Here is a 25351-nt window from a genome sequence, read left to right on the forward strand (position 1 = left end):
TTGTCTGATTTTTAAAGAATTTATTTGCAAATCATGGTGGAAAATAAGTATTTGGTCAATAACAAAAGTTCATCTCAATACTTTGTAATACACCCTCTGTTAGCAATGACAGAGCGCAAACGTTTTCTGTAAGTCTTCACAAGGTTTTCACACACTGTTGCTGGTATTTTGGCCCATTCCTCCATGCAGATCTCTAGAGCAGTGATGTTTTGGGGCTGTCGCTGGGCAACACGGACTTTCAACTCCCTCCAAAGATTTTCTATGGAGTTGAGATCTGGAGACTGGCTAGGCCAGTCCAGGATCTTGAAATGCTTCTTACGAAGCCACTCCTCCGTTGCCCGGGCGGTGTGTTTGGGATCATTGTCATGCTGAAAGACCCAGCCACGTTTCATCTTCAATGCCCTTGCTGATGGAAGGAGGTTTTCACTCAAAATCTCACAATACATGGCCCCATTCATTCTTTCCTTTACACGGATCAGTCGCCCTGGTCCCTATGCAGAAAAACAGCCCCAAAGCATGACGTTTCCACCCCCATGCTTCACAGTAGGTATGGTGTTCTCTGGATGCAATTCAGCATTCTTTCTCCTCCAAACATGACAAGTTGAGTTTTTCATCTGACATTCTCCCAATCCTCTTCTGGATCATCCAAATGCTCTCTAGCAAACTTCAGACGGGTCTGGACATGTGCTGGCTTAAGCAGGGGGACACGTCTGGCACTGCAGGATTTGAGTCCCTGGCGGCGTAGTGTGTTACTGATGGCAGCCTTTGTTACTTTGGTCCCAGCTCTCTGCAGGTCAGTCACTAGGTCCCCCCCCCCCCCCGTGTGGTTCTGGGATTTTTGCTCACCGTTCTTGTGATCATTCTGACCCCACGGGGTGAGATCTTGCGTGGAGCCCCAGATCGAGGGAGCAACTAACTGAGCAAGTTCCATTCACTGATTGAAGACTGTGGGTTATGGTCAATTTGTTTGGAATTGGTGTAGCTACAGATATCTATGACTCATTCCCATAAAGCAATAACTAAAATCTTATAATGCGGTTCTCAGCTGAGTCCTGTCATACCAGGAGAGAACTGTCTAACTGCATCTACTTTTGCATTCTTACAAGAGGAAACCTTTTGGGCAAAAGGCCTTCAAATTTCATATAGTCTTTCCTTTTCACATTTGCAGACGCCCTAATGTAATTAATTTTTTTGTTGGTTGTTTAGAATTGCTATAGTAACAGACTCCTATGACATTTATCATTTATCATAACCATAGAAGATTCATGCGTGAGGCGATGCAGTCTTAAACTGTATCGAAATGACGAGATTACAGAAGAAGAAAAAAACGTTGGGAAAAATTTGGATGATGGAGAAATCCGTCGGGGTTTTTTTTTGTCAGTAAAATAAAAAAACGGACCCTCATCCACAAATGAACTGGAACAGGACTAAGCTTTCTCAGGAGTTTCCATCTCTGTTGAGCCCTTCTGTCAGAGCTTTAATATTCCCAAGAACTTCAGCTGACTCACATCAGGTTTAAATGGCTGCTAGGGGCTTAATATCATTATTGCAAATGGAACATGTTCGAAAAAATACTTTAAAAGAAAAACATTTCAGGAGACATTTGTCTTCTACTTATCTACTATTTATTGTTTATGCTGTTTCACTTCGCGCACAAAGGAAGAAATGTTTCCCTTCATGAATAACCCTAACCCCATCTTCTCTTCTAGTGAACCTTATCACAGCACTCCTCCTTTGGGAAATGCGTCACTATGTTTTCACTATAATTCATAATTTGCTCATCATTGTGCAGATGACACACAATTTTCAAGGGAGTCTTTGGCTCTTGTTATTTCTATTTCTGCGAAGCCCCTGGCATCCAACACATTCGATCACTTCCACCACCTTCCTGCAGGGAAAGTTATCTGTAGAGTTCTGCAGAAAGGAGGACTACTCACAGAACAGGTGCATAGGTCGATATAAAAAAAAAGCCCCTTTGTTGTCTCCACACCTCTGTTGATCGTGGTTTTTATCACTGTTCACTTTAAAGATAAAACTATGAACTCCACCCCTCCCGTCGCTGGATGTGATTATCCCTGCTGTATGCGTGTCATCTCCTGGATGATTTATTAAAGGAGAGGGTTTCAGGATGTGGGCCAATACCTTCAGTGTGTGACGTCATCCTTTTCAGTGAACAGGCAGCGTGAGCCAAGATGGATTTCAAGTTGCTTTCTCCTGCCACCCAGTGGTTTACGTGTGACGTCTTCAGTTCCAGAAACAAAGACGAGCTGCCTTTCTGTGCACGTCAGCACAGAGGAGAAAAGGAAGGCCAATGTCAAAGACAACGCAATGATAAAAGAAATAAGCTAAATCAAGGTGGAAGAAAAATGGAAGAAAATGAGAAGAAAGAAAAATGAGTTTTTCCATTCTGAGAGGGGGGGGGGGGGGGGATTTCAACATACAAGTGCAATCTTACCATAGCCACAGGGTGGTGCCACATTCATCTCCAAAGTATCTGCAGGTTTCAGGAAGAGTACATTGGGCTTTTCTGTATTCTTTTATCTACCAGGAATTGAATTGAGTTGTAAATAATAGCAAAAAAAATAATAATAATAAGGAAAGCAAACTGATTGTACCTGGACTTTATGAAAGAAAACACTGTACAGAAAAATAAAACGTGAGAAAAAGACAGTTCTGTAAGCGAACATAGCAGAGGTAATACTATTAACCCTGTTGTTACAGTGGACATGCACTGCAAAGTGAGCTGTTATCATATGCTGAAAATGTATTTAAAAGACCACACAGCTGTGTTGCACTTTTAAGCTCTTTAAAGGGTCAGTTCCACTACCTCCCCTCCAATACAGTGGAAGTATTGGAGTGAGTAGTGAGTGTAATTCTTTTGGAGCGCTCACAGCATTGAAAAATTACATTTGAAAAATTGAACAGCAGCATCTCTTTCCAAAATCAGTGTCCTCATTTCTCTAGATGATCCACAGAGCACACTGTCAGAAGCTATGTTATGGGGACTACTTTTTCTTCAGTAGAAAGTAGTTCCAATGTGTTTCTGTGAATTATTCAAAGGAACTAGTCTGCCTCACTAAGCAAGTTGGTTGGCAAGAAACAGCCAGTCAGCCTGAACAGTGTATTTATTTCTGCTGGGAAATTCATTCATTGCAGCAGTAAAAAGTAATGATTCAGTAAGGTAAACAGTAAGCAGAGCACGATAGCATAAGGAGCAGCAACAGGAATAGAAAAGCCTGTCTGGAATTAATCAAGTTTTGTTTTTTGTTTTTTTTCATGACTTTGAAATAGAGACCGGAGACATCAAGCACTGATCACATCAATTCACAGAGAAGAAAACAGACATGTTAAGACAAAACGTTTGAGACAAAATGTTTGCAGCCACAGAGCAACACATATTAAACACATGATAGGGATAATAAAATGTAACAGCAAAAACGAACAAAATCATTGCAATAAACAAAGCAAACGAAAACTTCTGGCAGCTTGTTGTAGGTCAGCAGCGAGTTCAGACTGAGAAGCAGAGAGGAACTCAAAGCAGCCATGCTCCTCGGTTAGCTCACTTTGGCACTGCACTCTGCTTGTTTTTATGACATCACTCCTGATGTGACTTCTTCATATAATTAGCGCTGAAAATGTGTGCATAGATGTAGATGTTTAAAGGTCAACCTCCGATTAAACATTCGATCACATTTCCATTCATTTCTATCCATCAATTAGCATTTGAAAAACCTTATGTTCCACTGGAAAAGAAGACCAATATCTAACTCAAAAACCACACACGTAACACAGTTTTAATATAAATCTGTAAAAATGAGAAGTTTAATGGCAAACATGAAAATGACAGAGTGATTGTTTCATTTATAAAAGCAACAACACAAAAATACATGTATCTGTTTATGAAAAAAACGGTACCGTAGCTACCATGTTCGTGAAACAGGTTTCCTCTGGATATCAAATTATTTGTCAGTGCACTCCAAATGTCTTGATCTGAAACTTTTTTTTCCTTAAGACATTAGAAAAGGAGGTGATCGTAACCCTGCTTCTTTGAACACAAACAAAGACGACAACAACAAAAAAACGGACAAATAATAATAATAATCATCACAGCCTTTCAGAATGACATTTCAAACCACAATCTTGACATAAAATTGCACTTCAAAATACTGGTCGGGGTGAATAAATATTTGTAGTACCTTCCTATATCCATTTTGGTAATACAGTACATTAACACAGCAATAGTATATTAGAGCTGTCAAAGGGGTTAATAGGGAAACTGATTAAAACGTTGTCTATTTTCATTCCAGCTGCTTTTGCATATAGTACAGAATTTGCATAATAGCACATAAATAAATTAACACCGATGACATCAAACAAGAGGGTAAAAAAAGATTTACAAAACATACTGCATATCTAACATAGTGTCTATATATATTATTCATATAATTACATAGTAGCGTCATTCAGAAGCGGTGCTGAAGTGCTCTTGCCTTTTGTCCTTGGTCTCTAAACCAGTGCTGTGTTTTTACAACAGACTCTGGTTTTTAGACTTTCAGTCTGTCCCTTCAGACTCTCCCTCCTATCAGAGTTGTGTCTGGGAGGAAGGAGCCATTTTTTGGCCTTGGGTGGCCTCGGGGTAAACACACCTCTCTGTAACATGTGCGTCTGTGTTTACCTCCAGATGCCTCGTCTCTGTCCCGGGACTCGACGGATGTTGGACGCCGAAGCACCCTCGACTCTTTCTGTGTAATAGAGCGTCTGATTGGCTGCTCCCGGACTTTCCCCCTGATGCCTCGGGGTCCGGCGGGCTGGCTCGGCTGCTGGCCGACGTCTCTCTGAGAGTATCCTGGCGCTGCAGCAGAGAAAACCTCCCCTTCGGAGCGTCACTTAGTCTCCAAGTTGTCCCTGTCCCTGCGGGGTTAGCTGTGGCTGCTGCGGGGCTGCTCACCAGGCTGTACAGAGGGAGGAGGGACCTGGGCTGAATCATGTGTATTCCCCCGATGGGAATCAGCAGGCTTGGGGCCCTGCTCGGCTGCTGGGAGTGCAGAGGGAGGTGACTCAGGAGGTTGTGGGCTCCCCGGGGCCGCATGGGATGTGGGGTGACGTGGGTCAGACCAACCTCGTCCACAGACTACAACAAAACAACATGAAATGAAACCTAAATGGCTCTGCTGGGGAAACTAGGTCACTACTCAGCAAAATGAACAGGATACAGTAAAGACAAGGAGGCAGATTTAAAGGGGCCATACGTATGATTTTTAAAGTGCTGTGGCAAGCAATGACCATTAATGTTGTCCATCAATAGCAATGACTCATCGATGACTTGGCCTTGGTTGCTGAGAAAACAACTTTTAAAAGAGTTCTGGGGAGGTGCTGTGAGTTAGCGACCAGCAGTGAAAGACACTTTATCTCTGGAGGTTAAAAAGCCTTGTTCTTAACCAATAAAAGCACATGCTAATGGTTTAATCAATAACATCAAGAACATTTAGCATGCCGATGTGTTAAATTTTGACTAGATGTTTCTTATGGGTCTCAGTCTAATTAGCTAGTAGCTGCCTCTACGGTGTAAGTGTGGCATTGAGTAAGCAGCCGACAGCTCACCTACAGAGGTCCAGTTCATTCAGTCATTACTTAATTCAGTTTTTAAGTGAGAATTTTTACCCATACCGATATAAATCTGATTATGATAAATTGGGAGATATTATTTTTTTTAACATAAATTCTAACATAGGCAAACAGTTTTGATGAAATTCCCTTACATTTGGTTATTAAAGGAATGTGACCAAGATATGTACTGGGTGGGACATTTTACCGTTGAAACCAACTTACTGGTGGACAAACTGTTACAGCGTCACTGAGGTCTAAATGACCTCTTGTTACTAATCGGACTACATATATATGAAGATAGTAATATATCTATGATAAGCTAACGGGCTGATATTACACTAGTGTAGAATGGTGTGTAAAATAACATTGAAACATTATCAAATTACTAAAATTAGTAAAAATATATCTATATCTATATATGAAAGGATATAAAGAAAGTCACGGGTGGTACTTTTTTAAGCATATATTCACAGTAGCAGGTCTACAGACGGTCATATATGTACACATCAAATATTTAGGCATATAAAAATGGCTCCCCTTACAAAATACACTCAGTTTACACATATAGCTAACATGTGAACAGAAATGTGTGCAGATGTGAAAAACAACCCTTCAGAGAATGTGAATTAGTATCTACTCCCATGAGACCTATATTAGTGTGAGGAGGAAGCGGTGAGGTTACACCATAACATAACCACAAGTTTGGAGTAGACATGTTTTTTATTTTATTTTATTAGGGTGAACTGAGATATTCACCCACGTTGTTTTTTTTCATCGACATGTGGTTCCAATCTTTGGTATTTAACGATCGGCCTGCTTCTGATTTTATCAGCGGCTGCCCAGGGAAAACATGTTGTGTCTATTTGGGAGCCAGCATTATTTGCATTATTTTAAGGTTCGGAGGTGCAGGCTTGGTTCGAGTGATATAAAACAAGAGAGTTGCCTTTTCCTTCCTTTTCCAATAAATGTCCGACTTTAAAATAACCTCATATGTACCAGCCTATCTATATTTGTTCTAGATGTTGACTTACTGGGATTTAACTGAGCCACACAAGATTAGCTTTGTGAGCCAAAAGCTGATTTATTTAAAACTGTAGGCTAAACTAACAGAGATGGATCAAGTCACAGGTGAGTGACTGCGGTTTGAACAAAAGCCACGTTTTGACCAGCGTTAATTATACACACGACAAAAACAGAGCATCACGGCAGATTCAGACTAAGAAAAAAAACAATGGCTGGGTTAGGTTAGATAGTTTCATGTCACCGTGTTTCTTTGAAGCCAAAGTTGAAGTGACTCACCAGTCTTGCTGTAGCCGGTCGGTCTCCTGGGTGAATACAGGCTTGACACTGAGCAGATGTGTCTGCCAGGGAGCATGGAGGCCCAGAGGACTCCGATCCATGGGAGTGGACTGTTATACCAGAAAGACCCGTAACAGGGGAGACTGGTCTCAGAGCGGAGGTGGTGACATGACAACTGGATGGGGAGAGGGAGGAAGGGGGAGCAGGGGACTGGCAAGGCCTGGGTGGCGGTGGAGACGGCTCCCTCCGCGGAATCAGGGACTCAGTACTCGGAGAACGGGAGCCTCCGGAGGACGCCGATGCTGAAGCGTCAAGGCGTCTGCGGGCGAACAGGGCCCTCCTGGCGCTGGCCGAGCTCTTCTGGGTAGAATCTTTGTGGGGAAGCGGGACGGATTGGCTGGGTTCAGGCTCCATCGGCTGGCCTCCTGGATGAAGTTTCTCACTATCAGAGGAGGCAGTGTGAGAGCTTTCAGCTGCCTTGGACCTGTTGTCTTCATCACGTCTGCCATCCTTGTCCTCTGCATTATCTTCCTCATCATGTCCACTTTTCCCCTGATCAGAGTACTGATGATCTCTTTGTTTATCTGGGTCAGCTGAATGTTCTTCGCAGACTCCTAGGACAGGAAAAACTCACTTTTCAACACATTTTGCTCGTTTTACTTTCTCTCCAGTTTTCTTACACTAACAACCAACTCCATTCTGTTGTTAAAACAATTCAATATCAAGTGTACCAGGCTGATACTGGCCAGTCATCTACTGTACACACAACAGAGATCACTTCCTAATTAGGACTATTTTTTCTCCACCGTCAAGCGGTAAATTCTGGTAGAAACACTGCGCAAAAGTATTTTATTTTCAATTAAATTTCCCATTGAGTTATTTAAGTCTTAACTTGCCTAACTGCACCAACGTGTAGAGATGTCCAGGAAATAATAAGAAAGTATACGGGCATAAGTGGGCTGTGTTGTGGCCAGTTAGTACCAGCCGAGTACATTTTTTCTCTGGGTGTAACGTATGAGAGCCTCTCCCATGTTTCTCGTGGCAAACCTTCTCCCACATATCTTCCATCTTGTACGTCCAAGATCTTGATAAGCTGCTAACCGATGTTTACATTTCTCTTCAAACAAATGTTAAATGTTGAAGCTCAATCAAAGAGACAAAGTGTATAAGCAGACAGAATCTGACATCACAAAAGATACTCTTTTTGTGGACAAAATCTGTTGCAAAGTGAATTTCTAATTTACTATGAATGCTTTATATTATAAAGAGGAAGAAAATAAGGTCTTTGGAGATACATCAGAAAAGCTCCTTTAGCTTCCAAGCCTCTGAGCGGGGCGGATCACTGTACATGTTTGATTGACAGCTGAGACATCAAGGGCACCAAGGCACAATGTAAACAAATAGCACTGGTACTGTAGCTTACAAGCTATGGACAGACAGAATTTTTCCTAGCAGTGGTACTAAAGAATAAGAACCACTTCAATTAGCATATAAACCGAGCGATCTTGACATTTGCAGTTAGGTTTATTGCCCTTATGCAGCCCGCCCCATCCTGATTGGTTCACACAGCCTGCTATACATTTCTCAAAGGGTATAGCAGCATGAATAGCAGGGTCATATGGCCTAACACCACCACATCCACCACAGACATCAGATTAAAAAGACAATCTTTGGCGAAAAGTTACATTCTGCGTTAACTAGTTTAAAGCTAGCGCAACCAGCTGGCTGTGAGTCGCAGCAGCAGCTTGATGTTTCTATGGCGAAAGATTTCAAGAGCTCTGATGCCAACTGACCAATGATGCAGGTTATTAAGTTATTAACATTATTTTTCATTCCCCACAAACACACATCACTAAACCAGCAGATTTTTACTTTGTTGGTCTGGAATCTGATTCATCAGCGTGAATTAAAATAAACGTTTGTAATATATATTTCATTAATAATATAATTTTGAATACCCAATAGTAAGTTGCTGACAGCTGATCCTGGTGCTGTGTGGGCGGAGAAGTGATCTAATTAACGATGCTATGTAAACTACGGTCGATGTTTGTCGGACTGCTGTAGAGAAGAAAGTCTTATTTTCTTCCAGCTGTGTCGGCCCTTCACGCTCTACGTTATAAAACTTTTATTATAAAACTGCTCAGATATTTGACAAAATGTCGGTGCAAGGTGATAACAAGCAGCAGATATCAATCTGCACAATGTGACACATTCCCGCTTCTGGTATAGACAGGAAGTTAAAAGACGACTCAACTTGGAGCACTTCTTTGTTGCTGAAACGCATAAGATCAATAAGCTGCTACAGCTGAATTTTAGCTATGTACAGCTATTTAGCTATGTAGCCTGCAAACATTTTACCCCAGTAGATATTTGTTTGCTTGCTCGATCAACAAACCAAGGTGCAACACAAGACGTGTCCATGCTCATAGATAAGGAGATATTAGCCAGGAAGCTAATGTGCTATAAAGCTCATTTGGGTGCTAATGGTAAGCTAATATAGCAAAATCAGTTCCAAAACAAAGAAAAATGCACTTAAACATTCAGCGACCATGTTTGAGCAATGGCAGAAAATACTGGTTATTAGTACATTCACTTCAAAATATCAGCACTGGCACTTTCTTAGCAGTTTGAAAAATAACTTTTTAAGCACACTCGTAAAAATTAACAACATAGCATACCTTCATCTATGCCATCCGGATAACAACAGGTTTCTTTTCCATGTGACATGGATCTCACGTGTTCAGTGAGGCTTCCTGTAAAAGACAAAAGAAAGGCTGAGCTCATACTGGATGCGCAGTGAACACGGACATCACAAACTTTGACTTTGTTTTTTTTTTTTAAACGTCATTGTCTATCCTTACCTTTGACTTTGAAAGAAACGTTACAGTGTTTGCCGTTATATGGTGGGGATTCTGTGATGCGGTTGCTGCACTTTTGCAGCACACTGGTATTTTTAAGGTGGAAATCACAGTCCTCACTTTGGCACTTCCTTCCACCTCCACCATCCATGATAGCATACTTCTCATTTGATCTGTAGGTGTGAAGAGAGCAACAGGTTTCAGTTTCGTCCTCAGAGCATTTCCCTGTCAGTTGTGTATTGATGCCGCTCCTCTCAGGTTGATAATCACAATCAATATGAGTGTAACTGGACCTGACAGACAGCCTGCAGGCCCTTTAGCACCTGTAAGCAGCTTTTTAGTGCCTGTATTTATCCAGTGTACGTACGCTATCTGTTTGGCCTCGACTACACATGGAGCTCACACTGTGGCAGCTGGGCCCGAGGTCCACCCATCCATGTCCATGTACACTGTGGGTCCCTCAGCAAGGCACCCGCTTCAGCTTCAACAGAGCAGCTTTCATAAGCCAAAACCAGAACACCCCCCCCACCACCACCACCACCACTGCCTTATAACCCCATCACTGCTCACACCACCACCGAGTCCGAACAAGGGGGAGCCTACGATGTGGCCCAAGGTCCGGGGTTTGCTGGAGCCAGCCAATAAAAACAGGCCAGAGAGGGAGGGAAACCCTGGCCCAGACCAGCTGCTGCTCCAAATAAGCATGAAAAAACACCGAAAATGAAAACACATTCCTACGACAAACAATCGTTCTGATTATAATCGGCTGTTTTTTCTTCTATTTTCACTACAGGCTTCACGGCTGGATAAACTCGGCAGGTATCATAAACGGTGGCTTTTACAGTGTCGAAAAACTTTCAAGTTACTGAAAGAGAAACACTCCCTGTACAGTATAAAGCAGCTATGTTCATAGGCTTTTCATGCAGCACACATTTATACCCAAGATTTCAGTCCAGGTGCCCTTGCCTTCCCCCATGTCAACAAGAAAAAATGGCAGTGTTCGACTACTGCCTCGGTTTTGTCTTTTTGCCCCCACAGACTGAACTGAGAAGGAGAAGGAGAAAGCGAGCAGGCGTGAGGATGACTCACTCTTTTAGGAAGGCTGTGATGATGAGTGTCAACATGAGTCACAACAGGGATTTGTTCACAGACACACTCCCAAACCAAAATGAGACAGATGGCACATTTTTGCACTCCCCTGCATCGCAGTTTTTATTTTTGATGGGTATCAGAAGTACTGAGTGTGTCTGGTTTAGGGATAATACACAGCAAGGTGTCCTGAACTCTTATGCTGGGACAAAAAACACATGGCAGAGTTGCATTTCCTCCACTGAGTGCATTATTTTCTGTATCAGGACACCTCTTGTGTGTAACCGTGCTTATGCTATGGCCACTTACCAGAGGATAACAACATCGTAAATCATTTTTCAAAGTTTAGTTTAGTTTTAACACAATGTTAGGTCTATTTCAGTGAGAGTTATTATCTGGTAAAACAGCATTAAGCGGAAGTATTGTTGCTATGGTTACTAGCATTTTAATATACTGTACTGTAAACTGATTTAGAACGGTGTTAAACTGTTGGATGTTTGTTTGAGGTGTCCTGTTATACAGTTTTAATAGACACCTGCCAGCCAATCAGAAACAAGTACTTCCCATGGCAATGACATAAAACTTCCCATTACAAAACCTGTTTCAATGTTCATATGGCCACCTGATTATCGTTTTAAGACAGACTTTTGAAAATTGTGAACCTATCCTTTAACCTCCCTGGGAAATAATCAATTCATAATAAAAGGACAGTATATAATTTAAAATATATTATTAAACCCCAACACTTTTCTTTTTATACACTTTGCCTGTTTTTCTCCCCAATTCCATTCAGTATGGCAGGCTCCATTTAATGACTAATGTATGTACATGTACGTACTGTATATTTTATACTCATTCCTTTGGTCAGTCTAAGAGAATGAAATGTGCTGCCGCTCCATGTGAATGGCTGTGATGTTTGGTGTAAATGAATCTCTGCAGGAGCAAAGGAAGCTAAGTAGTTTCCTGGCTTCAGCCCCTCAACAGACGGGCTCTGTTGGTGCAGACAGCCAAGCCTTAGCTTCTCCAACATGGTGGACAGACAACAGTTTCCACAACATACCACAATATGTGACGCAAGGCCTCAACACTAATGAGGTACACAAGTAATGAGGTACATCAGATTTAACAGTGTAAATATAGACATTATGTCACCAGTAAACTAATGTTCTTATGGATCTTACACAGTGCTGAGCTGTCATTAGTTCATACTCACCCTCTCTCAGAGATCCAAACTTCAGGAGGTTGTTTATTTCTGGAGCATGACTGTACTTCCTCCTCCTCCTTCTTCTCTTCCTTCCTCTCCTCTTTTCTGTTTGACCTGTCGTCATCTGCTGACTCCTCTCCATTCCTTGTTCCCTCATGGTCTCTGCAGTACGACTGGCTGTTGTAGACCTACACTCGAAAGAGACATGGGCAAATTCACCAACTCTGCTCCAGCATGCCCAGGGAGACAAAAATTGGGAATTCTCATTGAACGTTGTGTTTGATAGCATTTGTTAAAGCACATATGTTTTTTTCTTTTGGGTGTTATCGTAAAGATTTTTACACTCAGGTCATCAACATAAATTTGGTGCTGGAAAAGTTAGCAAAGTATCTTCCTGCCTAGCCTGAGGCTACCTTAAGAATGGCAAAGATACAATCTTGCAATGTTTACTCACCCTTTCCCGCACCTTCTACTCAGTACACCTGAGAAAAAAGCAAAGAGGCTTGCTATGCTAACCTACCGAAAATGTAAACCATGCCAGGTAGACTCTTGAATGAATTTAACCTGAATTATGGGTCTACAGGATTCCTTAACATTGGGCACCCACCATTTAATTGTGGTATATTGGTTTCAAATGTGACTCACATGTCATCTACTCTCTCTCAAACTTCTGTGTCCTTCTACATTTTGATCAGTCTAATAAATGTGAAATTCTGGAAATTCTCTCGTTGTGGTCAATTTTTACATACAGTGCTATCTTACAGATTTACAGACAATTGTAATAGTAGCTAGTGTTGTAATTACCTCAGCGGAGCATGGTCTTTTGTTGTCCTCTTGCTCCATTGATTCAGTTGTCCTGACTGACATGGGGGATATAGTGTAGATGGAGGGACTGAGCCTCTGCTTACAGTGCAGCAGAGACAGAGCTGTCTTGCTGGAAAGGCCAGGTGGGTTGGGGTCATAGCCGCTAGTGGACCACGATGAATACACTGAGGGCTTCTGTTCATCCAAAGTAGAAGGGTTTGGTTTAATGTAGTTCAAATAGCACCAGCTATTACAGGTGCTGGACAGCAGACTTGGAAATGATGGTCCAACATGTGTGATGGGAGAACAAACACTGGGTAGACATGATTGATTCTCCCCTTTGATTTCCTGATTGCATGTGTCCACCAATGCCTTGTCAACACATCCCATCTCCCTCTCCTCTTCTTCTTTTACTCGTTTCTGTTGCTGCTGTGACTCAGGGGGGATCTCTATACTGTTTGAAGGGGAAAGCATGCGCTTGTTGCCCCCTGAGCCTGATATCCGCAGACCATCGTCAGACCACAATTGAAGGTCTGGATTTATGTTCCTATGGTTTCTGTATTCAGCTGTTGGGACACCTATATTGTGTGAAACGGCATCAACCTTCTCCTGGGGCCTGGAGGAGGCAGACTGAGACAATGTGGTGTATATGGCACATGCTAGGGTGAGGGTGTCTGTTTGGAGACGCACTGCTACTGCTGGAGATGTGACTGGCCTCAGTAATTCCAGACTGGAAGTGATGTGAGGGACAGAGTGCTGGATGTGGGAGTGACTTACCCGAACCTCTGAATAATCATCATGTAGTAAGGGAATCTCTAGCTTTAGCCCTGTAGACATGGGGAGGTAGCGAGCTCTGGCTGCCCCTGATGGTCCATGTGTAGGATAGGACTGTGGTGCTTGAGGAGGGGGCTGCCCTGTATGGATGTGTGAGACCTCTTCTTTTACAGGATCTACAGATGGGCAGTGAGTAAGGGAGAGTTCTGTGCTGCCTGTCAACTGAATATTTTGACTGAGTTTCCACTGAGAAAAGATCTCTTTGCATTGTAATTTTACTGGATTATGCAAGACTGTGTCACCTGATAAAGGAGAAGTAGGGGATCTACTGCAATACACAGACGTTGGGCTTGCTTGAGAAGATGTGCTAGGGCTGACGTGTTCAGGATTACGGCCCGGTATGGTACACTGCTCCTCCTCCTCCTCATCTGGATCTCTGATAGCAGTGTGTCTCATAAGGAGACATTTTCTTCTTTCCCTCCAGCCAACTGCAGAGCGCTCAGGGGACAGACAACTGTAGTCAAAAGACTTACTGCGGGTCTCAGCCATTAGGACAGTTGGTTGTGGGTCATGAGGCGCCTGCTCAGATGCTGAGCGCCTCATCTCTCTGTGCTGATGGACCCCAGGCACTGTCAACATGTGAGGAGCTCTTGATCTTCTCAGTGGTGCCGATGTTGCTATTTCCATGTCTGGTCTATTTGACTCTTCAAAGGATGTGGAACGACTGGATGCATAAGATGCACTACTGTCCTGACTAGGGCTGTGGGGCAGGGATATAGAGTCAAAACTGGATTCCCCGGAGGACTGGGCAACCTCGGCTAGACGTAAGCGCTTCTTCTTTGGAGGGAGCTTTTCAATAGGGAGCTGGGCCAGAGAGGTGCTTCTCTGTGGCCACTGAAATTCATCAGGTTTCTCAGAATGTTTTGCTGTGGAGGTTGGCTCTATCGAGGTCTCTGTGCTCATGTTGGAATCCTCTGTGACCAGTATTTCTGGAACCAGCACATTGTGTTGGCGGACCAGCTTTCGGGTTGTTGGTATTGTCGACTGTTGTTGGGGTTGTTTCTGAGGCACCAGTTGATATTCTTCATGAGGTGGAGAGTTTTTTGTTGCCTCAGTGCTTTGATTCTCATTGCACAAAGATTCTTGTTTTTCAAATGAACTAGTATGTTGAATTACTGAACAGGTTTGCAGTCTTCTGGGGCCCTCATAAGCTGCATCCTTTTCATCTTTACACTGTCCTGACAAGAGGTCAGGAGAGGGTAATGAAGGAGAAGAGGGGTCATCAAATTCAAAACTCTCCTCTTTCCTTCTCTTGCGCACTGCTGAAGCTCCTGCTCTGACTGCATGGTTAATTAACTGTGAGCACTCCATATGACTAATTACCACCTCATTTCGGGGATAATGTGCCAAGCACAAGCTTTGCTTATGTTTCTTATAACCTTCCCAATCTTTGCATCCAGTGCCACAGGCCTCACACTCATATGGCTGAGGTTGACTTTGCTTGTGGTCAGGCACAGTGGTTACGCTGTCAAGGTAAAATGAATGAGAAACCTCATGTTCCTCTTTTGTAAGTTCGGCACCAAGTGGGATTTCAATAGCTGGCTGCCGTCTTAGCATCCCATAGCGACGGGATGCCTGTGTTTCGGAAGGCTGTCGTTCATCAAAGGACTGACTTAGGCGGAATTTACTGGGGCCGCCACTGGAGGCATCAAATGAACTAGCTGCAGATGGCATTGAGTGACTTCTCACCAGAGGGGCAGTGGATGTTTGGCCAGCTGGCTGTTCCACATTTAAGGATGGATGATGAAATTTTTCACATGGAACTCCCATGGTGATGGAGCCACTGTTTTTATAGCCCAGATCTCCAGCTTTAGGGCTATGAATAAGCGGTTCTTTCATAGATGAACTCTTTTGAGATTCTGAACTATTCTTTCTGGAGAGTGAGAATCTCCTTGGTTTTACACTGTCAATTTTACTGGTGTCCACCACCGCCTCGTTGATAGTGATGAGTTTGGTGATATGGTCAATGACCTGCTTCTTGGGGACTGTAAATGAGATGTTTTTGTCCTCCTGACCAGAGGGCTGCTGGTTATGGTGCCGAGACATCCTCTCTAGGTGTCCAAGACGTCCATACTTGCCAAGGATGATCTCTGCATAGCTTTTGGCACTTGTGTTTGGGGGGCTGTCCTGTGACTGCTCAGTACTCTCAGAGCGGGAGAAATAGCCAGATTCTGTGCTGCCTTTACTCCCTAAAATTAGAGATGAGGTCTTTTCATCAGATGAGTCTCGAGGACCATGTTTTCCTCTACTTAGACGCAGGGCCAGTCTCTTTTTCACTGCGTAGGAGTCATTGTTTCCTCCAGTGCAATCTGTGGCCCTGTCTGTTTCATGACTCTTGATTGAGGCTTCACTGCCTTGTCTTTCTGTATGGGAAGATGCTGATGATAGCTGTCTGGTTTCATCTTCTGACTCAGTGACTTGCTCCTCTAAAGATCTCTGCTCCCCAAATACCAGACCTGCCTTCACCCTGTGTGTATGCGATTTGCGATGTTTGTACAGGTTACTCTTGGTCTTAAAAGAGAAACCACATGGGGCACAGGGATAGGGTCTTTCACCTGTGTGGGAGCGAATGTGTTTCTGTAGGACACTAGGCTTTGCACATGCACGGCCACAGTAAGTGCAGACATATTTGCCTGGTCTCTGAGGCTTACGCTCACGTTTCTGTTTTGGGGTGCCCTCCTGGGTTTCTGGTTTAGACTGGGTGGGGCCACCTGCTGAGGAAGGTGGGACTCCTGGTGACAAACTAGAAACTGTAGTTGCTTTTGTTCCCTCATGTTTGTGTTCCAGTGCTGTATCTGAGTCAAAGCTTTGCCTCTGGTGCCTGAGACGTTTACGTTCAGGATGCTGTCTTCTGGACTGTTTGGGTTGCTGTTGTGTGCCATGGGGCTTCTGGGAGCCAGTTTGCTGTTGCTGATGGGGCTGGGAGGGAGACTTAGGTGGGCCTCTGTGAGGAGACTCTGGTTGGCAATGCTCTTGACCTCCGGACTGCTCCCCACTCGTCAGGCGACTATGCAAGGCCTCCATAAAATGGAAGGACAGCCTCAGGTAGACAAGTGGGATGTGTCTACCTGTGCCAGGCTACAGAGTTCAAGCCAAATCATTAACTGGATAATGGGTTTAATGTGAGTGAATTCTATCAAATTATATCCACTTTAGTTGACTGTCGGGCTTCATAATTTTCACTTGTTTTGCTTAAACTTTATTGCTTGACAGCAGAATGATGCTATCAAATGTAGAACGGCGGCATCAAATAATGTCTGTGTGATATGTCATGTGCTGTGGAGGAAGTCCTCTGCCATGCTGACCTAAAGTATCCCATCATGAAGAACTCAGCCAGTCTTGCTCTCCACACACTTTGATGCTCAGTTGACTCAGTTGAATATATGATTCTTCTGTCTTCTCAACATAAAGATCTGTGAAGACAAACAACTCATTAAATAGAATAGTGCATACAATTCAACTTTGAGACACAGATAACCCTCTGACCCTCTGCTTGCCATGTATGGATATTTATGTTTCATGTGTTACATAATCACTGTATGTGTCATAACATTCAGCTTTCACTTTCCCCTGGCTGCTGAATACTTTTAAATTAGAATGGTTTATGTAATATTTTTTGCATAAAAATATATCAGCGTGCAGCAAGTAAAAATGATGATTCTGCTTACATTCCCAGAGAGAGGCAATATGGCAGATGACTCTGACAGGAACATTCCAATAACTGCATAATTTGAATTTGTCATGGTTTTCAGTGATTTCTAATGAACCATGCATTACTTTTTTCAAAATAGTGGACAACAATATCTTTTTGTCAGACAGCATTACATATCCCACCCACTCCCATAAAATGAGTCAGATCTTCCTGCTGCAAGACAGAACAAAAAAATTAGATTTGTCATTTTCACAAGGAAATACAAGATCCTCCTGGTTGAGGAGGGAGATACTCCTAATAAAATGTGTTGCCATAAAAGCACCTTTTTCTTTTTTGGTCTTAATAAAATTGCTTTGCTTGAAGTTTTCTTTGGATAATTAATTACACTGGGATTAACTAAGGGACTGTGGCATGTGAACCTGGCAGCGTGTCTCAACATGCTCTAATTAATGCTGCACATTTGACATGTTATGTTGTCCAGTATCAGACCATGCTTCCTTCAAAATCAGGATCATCAGGCAGTGCTACAGTAGAGAGCGCATCTGAATTGCTCTACCTGCTTCATTACTTTAAAGCATATGGATAATTTTATCTGATTAACTGTGATTTTAGATACTTAAAAAGGCCAAGCCAAATGAAGACAAGGGGTGGCTGTTAACTGTGAGTGCATACACAAGGTGACTAAGTGGAGATACTGAAGAAAACTCCCAATGTTTTTTTGTGCCAGCATACTGAAACAGTAAACAAGGCATCCCACGCACTGACCAGCTGGTTTCTACACCCACATTCTGGTGGAAGACGGCAAAGCTGCTGGATTAAATCCAAATTACTTATAACAGGTTGATAACCATCTTTGGTTTAACTTGTGAGAAGAGTATACATGCCAGTATTGGACGAATATTGAACCAACATTACTTTTCTCTTAACAAAAAACAGGCTTTCTGCATAGGTATATTATATCAGTACTTTGCAGAAGACCATTCAGATGTCATAAGCCTAAATCTCTTGCAGTGAGACGAGTAAGTGCTAAATGTAGGTCAGACAGGTAGTGTAACTGGACTAAGAGCTTTTGCAGGAGAGCCAGAGACTCAGTTGTCTTACTGAAAATAACGCCTCAGAGCTCACACTGTGAGACGTTCAGAGCAGACGCATACTCTGCATGAGGGTGACAATGACTGGAGTAAAATACATTTCAGATGGAGCACTTGGCAGTACAGAACTTGCACCTAAAACCAAGTGGCATTTTATAAATCAAGCAATGTATCTACTCATTTACACTTGCATGTGTCACACTTATTCCAGAGCTAACTAAAGACTGTTCATTTGCACCTCTCATGGTGCAAATGAACCTAGCAGGCAGTTTTTTTTCTTCAACCCTTCTCTCCACACGGGTCCTGTTTTCCCCGTCCTTGGCTCTCAGCCTCTGTGATTCTCTAGTTGAACCATTGCAGGCCTCTGCTAGAAAACACACGTCCAGGTGTAATGTTTTCTGCGTTTAAAGGAGCTGTGCAGAATCTGATCAACTGCCTCAAGTGATGTCACTTGAGTCAGCACGGTTGGTGCTGAAGACTACAAGTTTGAAAATGAACAAAAATCTGGGGGTGTGGCATTAGAAAGAAGTGAGCTTATCAGACCTCTGTAGCCCGCTCCTCATCTCAGCTTGAGGCTAGCGTCTTGAGGCTACATTAGCCGCTATTAGCATAACACACCCGAATCTTGCACAGTTGCATTGTGAGTCTGACAATGTTATAGGAGTGCAATGCTTGAAGGGTGGAGTGTTCTTTCAACTCATGGTCCCCACACCTTCTTAAACATCAAATTAAAGGACTTTTCAAGGACTTTCCAAGCCCGACTCCCTCAAATTCAAGGACCCAACAAGGTTTTAGTTTGAGACACGGATCAAGGTTGATTACGGTTACAACACTGAGAATTTTTAGAATGAGAACTAGCAGGCTTTACAGAAGCTCACAGACAACAATTAAAAAGAGAGAGAGGCTTGAATGTGCTGTGTTACAGTAATGTTATTTTAAGTAAAAAATATATATCAAAAGAATTTCTATTCTTCAACAAAATATATAATTATAAGGCAATTTCAATGACCTTTGTCTATTTATGACTATTTTCAAAAACTTTCAAGGCCTTGATTGATTTTTTCCCTCAAATTCATTCATTCAAGGATTTCAAGGACCCGTGGGAACCCTGTCAACTACTGTCAGACATCCTTTCCAAAAAACAACAGGCTTTTTTCTCAGCAGACATTTTGACATAGCTTATGCACTTTATAGCTTTGTTCCATTTATGTGTTCCAGTAAGCCAGTGAGTGTACAATACCAAGTTCATGGAACTGGCACACCTTATTGTAATGTGCAATATAAATATATACTTTGTAGAAAAGGTTTCCGTCATTCAGTCATTCTCAATTGTGAAAATGGTTCTCGAACCGACTGAAACCTTTTCTACGATGGAACACTCCTGGACGAATGAGGGACTACACCGTCTCATAAATATATACTGTATTTAGTACACTTCCCAAAAATCTGTAAACGGGCTACTACATTATATAATGACACAATATAAAAGTACATTTTTAAGTTTTATCTAATGATTGGAGTGTACATACTTGCAGTGTGGGGATACAGTTACAGTTACAATCTGCAGTGCGCTCAGAATCTGCAGGTACTGAAACCGATCACCTCAAGTAAAGTAAAAAAAAAAACTCTCTTATATAAATCTGTGAAATACTGCGTCCATTCACACACCACGCAGAAAGAGAATATTGTATAAATGGCTTTTTAAAAATCTTGTCAATTTCCTCTTCTCACACTAATGGGCACCCAGCGGTGGTTCCTATGGTAACGGCCCTAAACCATGTGGTAGCAGATGGAAGGAGAGCTGGAGGGCTAAATTTATCTTCCAGCATCCTCACCGACTAGAGAGGGAGAGAGCGAGGCAGGGGAAGGTGCCTCCCTCCTAGAAGCTATGGCTTTTTGAGGAGAGAACGGTACACATCTCAAAAGAAAATCAATACTTTGGGAGTCTTGAATTCGTACTACACTGATACTCCTCCATTCTTTTAGGAGGAACCAGAAAGGAGAATGCATACTGTACATGGAGATCACAAAGAACCATGACATACTAAGCTATATTATTCTAAACCACATAAACAATTTTAAACCCTTCTTTTGTTCTTTTTTCCTATTAAGCATGACCTAAAAAGGCAACATTTTAAGTGAAAAAGTTGCAGTATTCCAAAAGGCAAATACAACAGATTTACGTGTAAAAATATGAATATTGGCTTGAATATAAGCGACTTCTAAAATTAGGTTCCAACTAAAACAATGACAATTAAAGCATCCGGATGTTGAGACAAAGAGTAGGAATTTCATTTTTTGATGAAACACAATAAAAGCAGCATGCTACTTCGGATTTATTTCACCGTCATCTTGCAGACTCATCTGAACTAAGCGACACCGTGAATGCCCTCATCTGTTGTGTTTCCACCACAATGTCAGCTGAGCATTAGCAATGCTGTCAAGTCAGAAAGCGCAGCTTCATCAGCAGCCTGATAGCGGCGCTCTCCAGGGACAGAGAGCCCTCTGGGAGTCAGTGCATACACAACCATTCCTCTGTGTGTGTGTGTGTGTGTGTGTGTGTGTGCATCTCGGCAGCGCTCCCTAGTCCACAGAAGGACATGCCAAGCATAGGAGGTTGGATGCACAACACAGGGAGCTTATTCACTCCCAGTCTGATCTGTAAGCTTTAATACATATACAGCCCACGAACCACTCACTATATTCACTCTCCCTCTCCTTCATTCACACACAGACACACACACTGCAGAAGCTGCATTATCTGCATATGTTTAAAATGGCAAAAATATTCATTTCAGATGTCTGTTTGCATAGAGTATGATTCCACAAATCCTTGTTTTTCCCCACCACTTACTGGCTCATTGATGTAGTAGCCTCTTGCAATAACAAAGACTTGAATGGAGAAAACCCCCCGGTCCTCACATCACGTCACTCACATCACCTCACACACATCAAAATCACTACAGATGACAAAAAGGATATCAATGGGGGTTTTTTTTTACCTGGTAGCAGGTGGTGTTGTCCTCCGATTGTGAATGAGTGGAAACAGGGAGAGCAGAGAGAGCCAGAGAGAGGTGAAGGGAAGGAGAGAGAGAGAGTGAGAGAAAGGATGAATGAGAGTGACGGTGAAGTGAGAGGGGTAATCGAGTCTCCACTCTACGTGCACTGGGCTAACAAACAGGTAGCTGAGTATATTATGCGTATGAATGAGGAGGAGGGGACACTCTCTCCCTGTCTATCTCCACCTCTTTCATACACCCCCCTTAGTGTCTCTCTTTCAGGTCAAAGTGAAGTAGCAGCTCCTTATTTGGAAGTTGACGTAAGCTTGTGTTTCTTTTGGCAGCGGTCTCGGGCTGCACAGCTGGCAAAGCGGTGAGAGGTAGAGGGGCAGGGTGAGTGGACGGTGTTTTAATTTGACTGGGAGAGGCGGTGGAGGGGGTTACTTCATATTTTTAAAACACAGTTTCCCCATTCAGGTCTCATTTTCCAGCATAGGTGGAGAGCCATTGCTGCTGCATTCTGAGAAAACCCTGGAAAATTTGAAAACATATAAGGAGCCGCATGGAAAAAGAGACACAGGGATCCAGTTTTTAAGAGCAGCTCTGGAGAATGTCCACACACCGCAGCACAGCGTTCATGCTCCTGCCAGGGGTCCGGCTGAAACGAGTCCAGGCAGCTCTGACATCACTCTCCGCTCTTTTATGGGATGGGTCCCCCCCGCCAACTGAATGTTTTTCAGCAGGCTGAAAGACATGTGGAGCATTGAGGGAATACCAGCCGGTGGGATGAAGGCAGGCGGTCAGCCGCTCATCTGGCCGGGCGTGAAAAGGGGAAGCTGAGAGAGGAATGGAAGAGAGCCCAGGTTGTCCATTCTGCACCAGGCAACAGAGAGTCCTTGTGACTCGGGCTCCAAATTTGAAAATGGTATATGAAGCCCAGCTCTGGTACTCAAATTTCTGGATTAAGACAGCTGATAGCCAATTGTATCCTTGTCAATAAAGCATTAGTAACAGGATTTAGACCATGACCTGACCCGAAAAGTCACCTCTGAAGCAGCTCCTTTAAGAGTCACTTTGCCATAATCAGTTTCAATCTAAAAATTGTTTTTATGTTCAGCTGAGGTGAAAAAGTTGTTGTATCAATGAAAAAATGGGCAAAAGTGCAATTGAAACTATAAATATATAATGACATACATGAAGCATGTGACTTAAATGTCCACTGAAGCTTCTGCTCCATGGAAAGACAAAGAATTGCAGCATATATTAATTCATGAAACAAACATAAATGCCAAATCTCCATCATGTTTTCCATATTGTTTTCATTCGTTTGAAGTTTGACTGGTGCTCTTTCAGTTACGTCATCTCTCAATATTTATAATATATATAATAACAGTGGTTGAAAATGCATTAATTTGCATTTTCTTTTTCCGATTTTCTGGAATTTTGTTCAAAATTTGCGATAAATTTGGATGGAAACTTCGCTACTGGCCAAGAAAAAGTCATTATATTGTGTACAGTGAAGTTCTAAATGTTCTAACTGTGTTCATTGCTAGAGTGCATTTGAGGTCCAACCCCCCAAAACTAATGCCGCATATGGAAAAACTTGGGGGGGGGGGGACTTGGGAGTGTTCATTAGTATCCACACCAGATAAACAGAATTAAGCCTAAGTTAACTATTTTCATCATGTTACATACTTGTATGGTTCGTTAGCAAGCGGAAGCAGATATGAATAAACAGTGTACAGCTCCATTTTAATTTGCTGAATTAATTGTGTTAGTGTTAATTTTTGTTGGCACTTCTGTGGGAAATACTGTAGCTACCAGAAATTCCTGATATTTCTGACTTGGAATCGCAACTTAGAGGCTGACGTGAACGTTTTCCCGCTCTGCACGCTACGAGATGAAGGCGGCATGCTTCACAGCCGCAGCCAACACAACAACCGGCTGTGGCTAATAATATGGCAAGCTACAGTAATATCTGTGTCAGAGCAATAAGTGTTCCTGCATTATTTACAGTTAGCAGCTAATGTTACACTAGCTACATTGCTGACCCTGACTTTTCTTGCATGACAAATATCCAAAACAATATAAAATACAACTATATGTTCTTAGGTTGGTCCATATGGTGAAATGATATGGAGTTGACTTTGAACCAGCCTGATTATTCATCGTATGATAACTATGTCAATACATTATGAAAAACTGATCCAATCACATCTCTGCTGAGATCTCGCGAGACAGCCAGTGTCTCCACTCACAACCTCTTAGAAACTGTTTCTGACGTGGTATGGTTTGAGTGTCGGACTGTTTCCTTTGGTATGGTCTGTTCTAACATTTGACACAAGAACAAAAATAAACATGGTTAATAGCTGTGACTAGGAAGAAACACCCATCATATCGGAGGTAGGGTTGGGTATTGAGAACTGCTTCTTAACATATAAAACTGACAAGATTTTTGTTTAAATTCTGCTTACTGAATCCTGAAAATCACTGTTGCATTTAGGACTAACTGCACTTCTGTCTATGTATATCATCGGTAATACATGCATCAACACGCACGTGTGGTCTCAGCAATATGGCAGAAACATTTGTAATAGACATAAGTGATACAGAAAAATGTAATCACATCGATAAAATAATTGAATGCAAGCTGCAGAATTTTCTTCACAGAAAATGGCAGGATGCATAAAACACTGAACATTTAACTCTTGCATGGCAAGATATGAGGATTACTTTCGCTATTTCAAGTTTTTTTTTTTTTTTTTTTTTTTTACAAATAACATCCTTAACACCTTGCCATTTATGACAAATTACTGTTTATTGAGGCCTAAATCTGCTGAAAATAAAGGTGGTTTTTGCTTTCAACATATTTTGGTTTGTTGTCATTATTTGAGTATGACATGAAGACTAATATTGGCTCAGTAAATCGGTCTTACTCCACTTGTCAGCCTTTCTGGAGGTGACAGAGCTGCCAGTGTTGAGCTCTTTCACAGGGGAGGTTTGCCTCTGTGCAGCTGGGGCTTGTCTGGATGGCCTTGTCACAGTGTGAACATCATGCTACCAAACACATTTCAACAGGATTATTTCTTTTTGTTAGGAATGTAGGACGAGGAAGGGATGGAAACAAAAGATAAGGTCTCACAATTCTGTCCTCTTTTCGCTAAACTGAACACTGAGAATTAATTTTGTACCTCTAGCTATACAATACATTAACATTTAGCAGTGGCTGAATAGAAATGATGGGCTATTTTTAAAGATGCAGATGTAGAGGGTGAATCTGCCACATTTCAGTTTAGCCACCATTTTATTTGCAGAATAGCATTCATCCCGCTTCTAAAGCTGACATAAACCTGTGGCTAAGAAGAAAGGGTCTTTTAAGGGAAAAAGCACACACTAATGCTTTTCTGAAATTGAAAGGGTTTTGTTTGTATTGTAGTTTTTAGACTTACTGTATAATAATCACCAACAGGAGATCCTACTTAATCCATCTTTTTATTTACCACTGGCAATGGCTATTGCGTAAACTAATGGAAAATTGCAACATGACAAAAGTATGTTTGTATGTAAAAATCACCATTTATGGAAGGTCACATTTGAAACAGGCCAAGTAGACAACTGACTTTTTGGCCAATCAGAGCCATTAACAGTATGCTGAATTAGCTATTAGCAGTTCCTGTTTGCAATGTTCCCACGGATGTACAGACAACTATCACCGAATTACTTTGATACTGAAGAAAACTTAAACATGATGATTCTCAGGCAAGTTCTGGAAGCATAAGGAGCATGTTTGTTTTTTATGATTTCTAAGCAGATTTATGGACGTTTATTCACTGCGGCTGTAACTGGCCAAATCAGTGAGCTAAACTACAATAGCTAACTTCCCTTTGTTTTTGGAACATCTGCATGCAGTTGAG

At 42.3% G+C, this 25351-nt stretch overlaps 1 protein-coding gene across 4 annotated transcripts in view; it reads right to left on the bottom strand.

The window, feature by feature from the left end:
- Nucleotides 1-3792: 3792 nt before the first annotated feature.
- hivep3a (HIVEP zinc finger 3a) overlaps nucleotides 3793-25351 on the bottom strand; it is a 38974-nt gene continuing 17415 nt past the window's right edge. For 3 of the 4 annotated variants that reach the window (XM_044171940.1, XM_044171938.1, XM_044171939.1), the window contains exons 2-7: nucleotides 12862-17108; nucleotides 12067-12245; nucleotides 9768-9937; nucleotides 9585-9659; nucleotides 6907-7520; nucleotides 3793-5131 (exon numbers count right to left, since the gene is read on the bottom strand). In XM_044171940.1, coding sequence (XP_044027875.1) covers nucleotides 4583-5131; nucleotides 6907-7520; nucleotides 9585-9659; nucleotides 9768-9937; nucleotides 12067-12245; nucleotides 12862-16719 — 5445 coding nt within the window. In that variant the 5' untranslated portion in view covers nucleotides 16720-17108 and the 3' untranslated portion in view covers nucleotides 3793-4582. Of the gene's footprint in view, nucleotides 5132-6906; nucleotides 7521-9584; nucleotides 9660-9767; nucleotides 9938-12066; nucleotides 12246-12861; nucleotides 17109-21440; nucleotides 25127-25351 lie in introns of those variants that run through there. The other variant, XM_044171937.1, reaches the window with a different exon arrangement.

The sequence above is a fragment of the Siniperca chuatsi genome, linkage group LG17 (assembly GCF_020085105.1).
Source record: "Siniperca chuatsi isolate FFG_IHB_CAS linkage group LG17, ASM2008510v1, whole genome shotgun sequence".
Lineage (NCBI taxonomy): Eukaryota > Metazoa > Chordata > Actinopteri > Centrarchiformes > Sinipercidae > Siniperca > Siniperca chuatsi.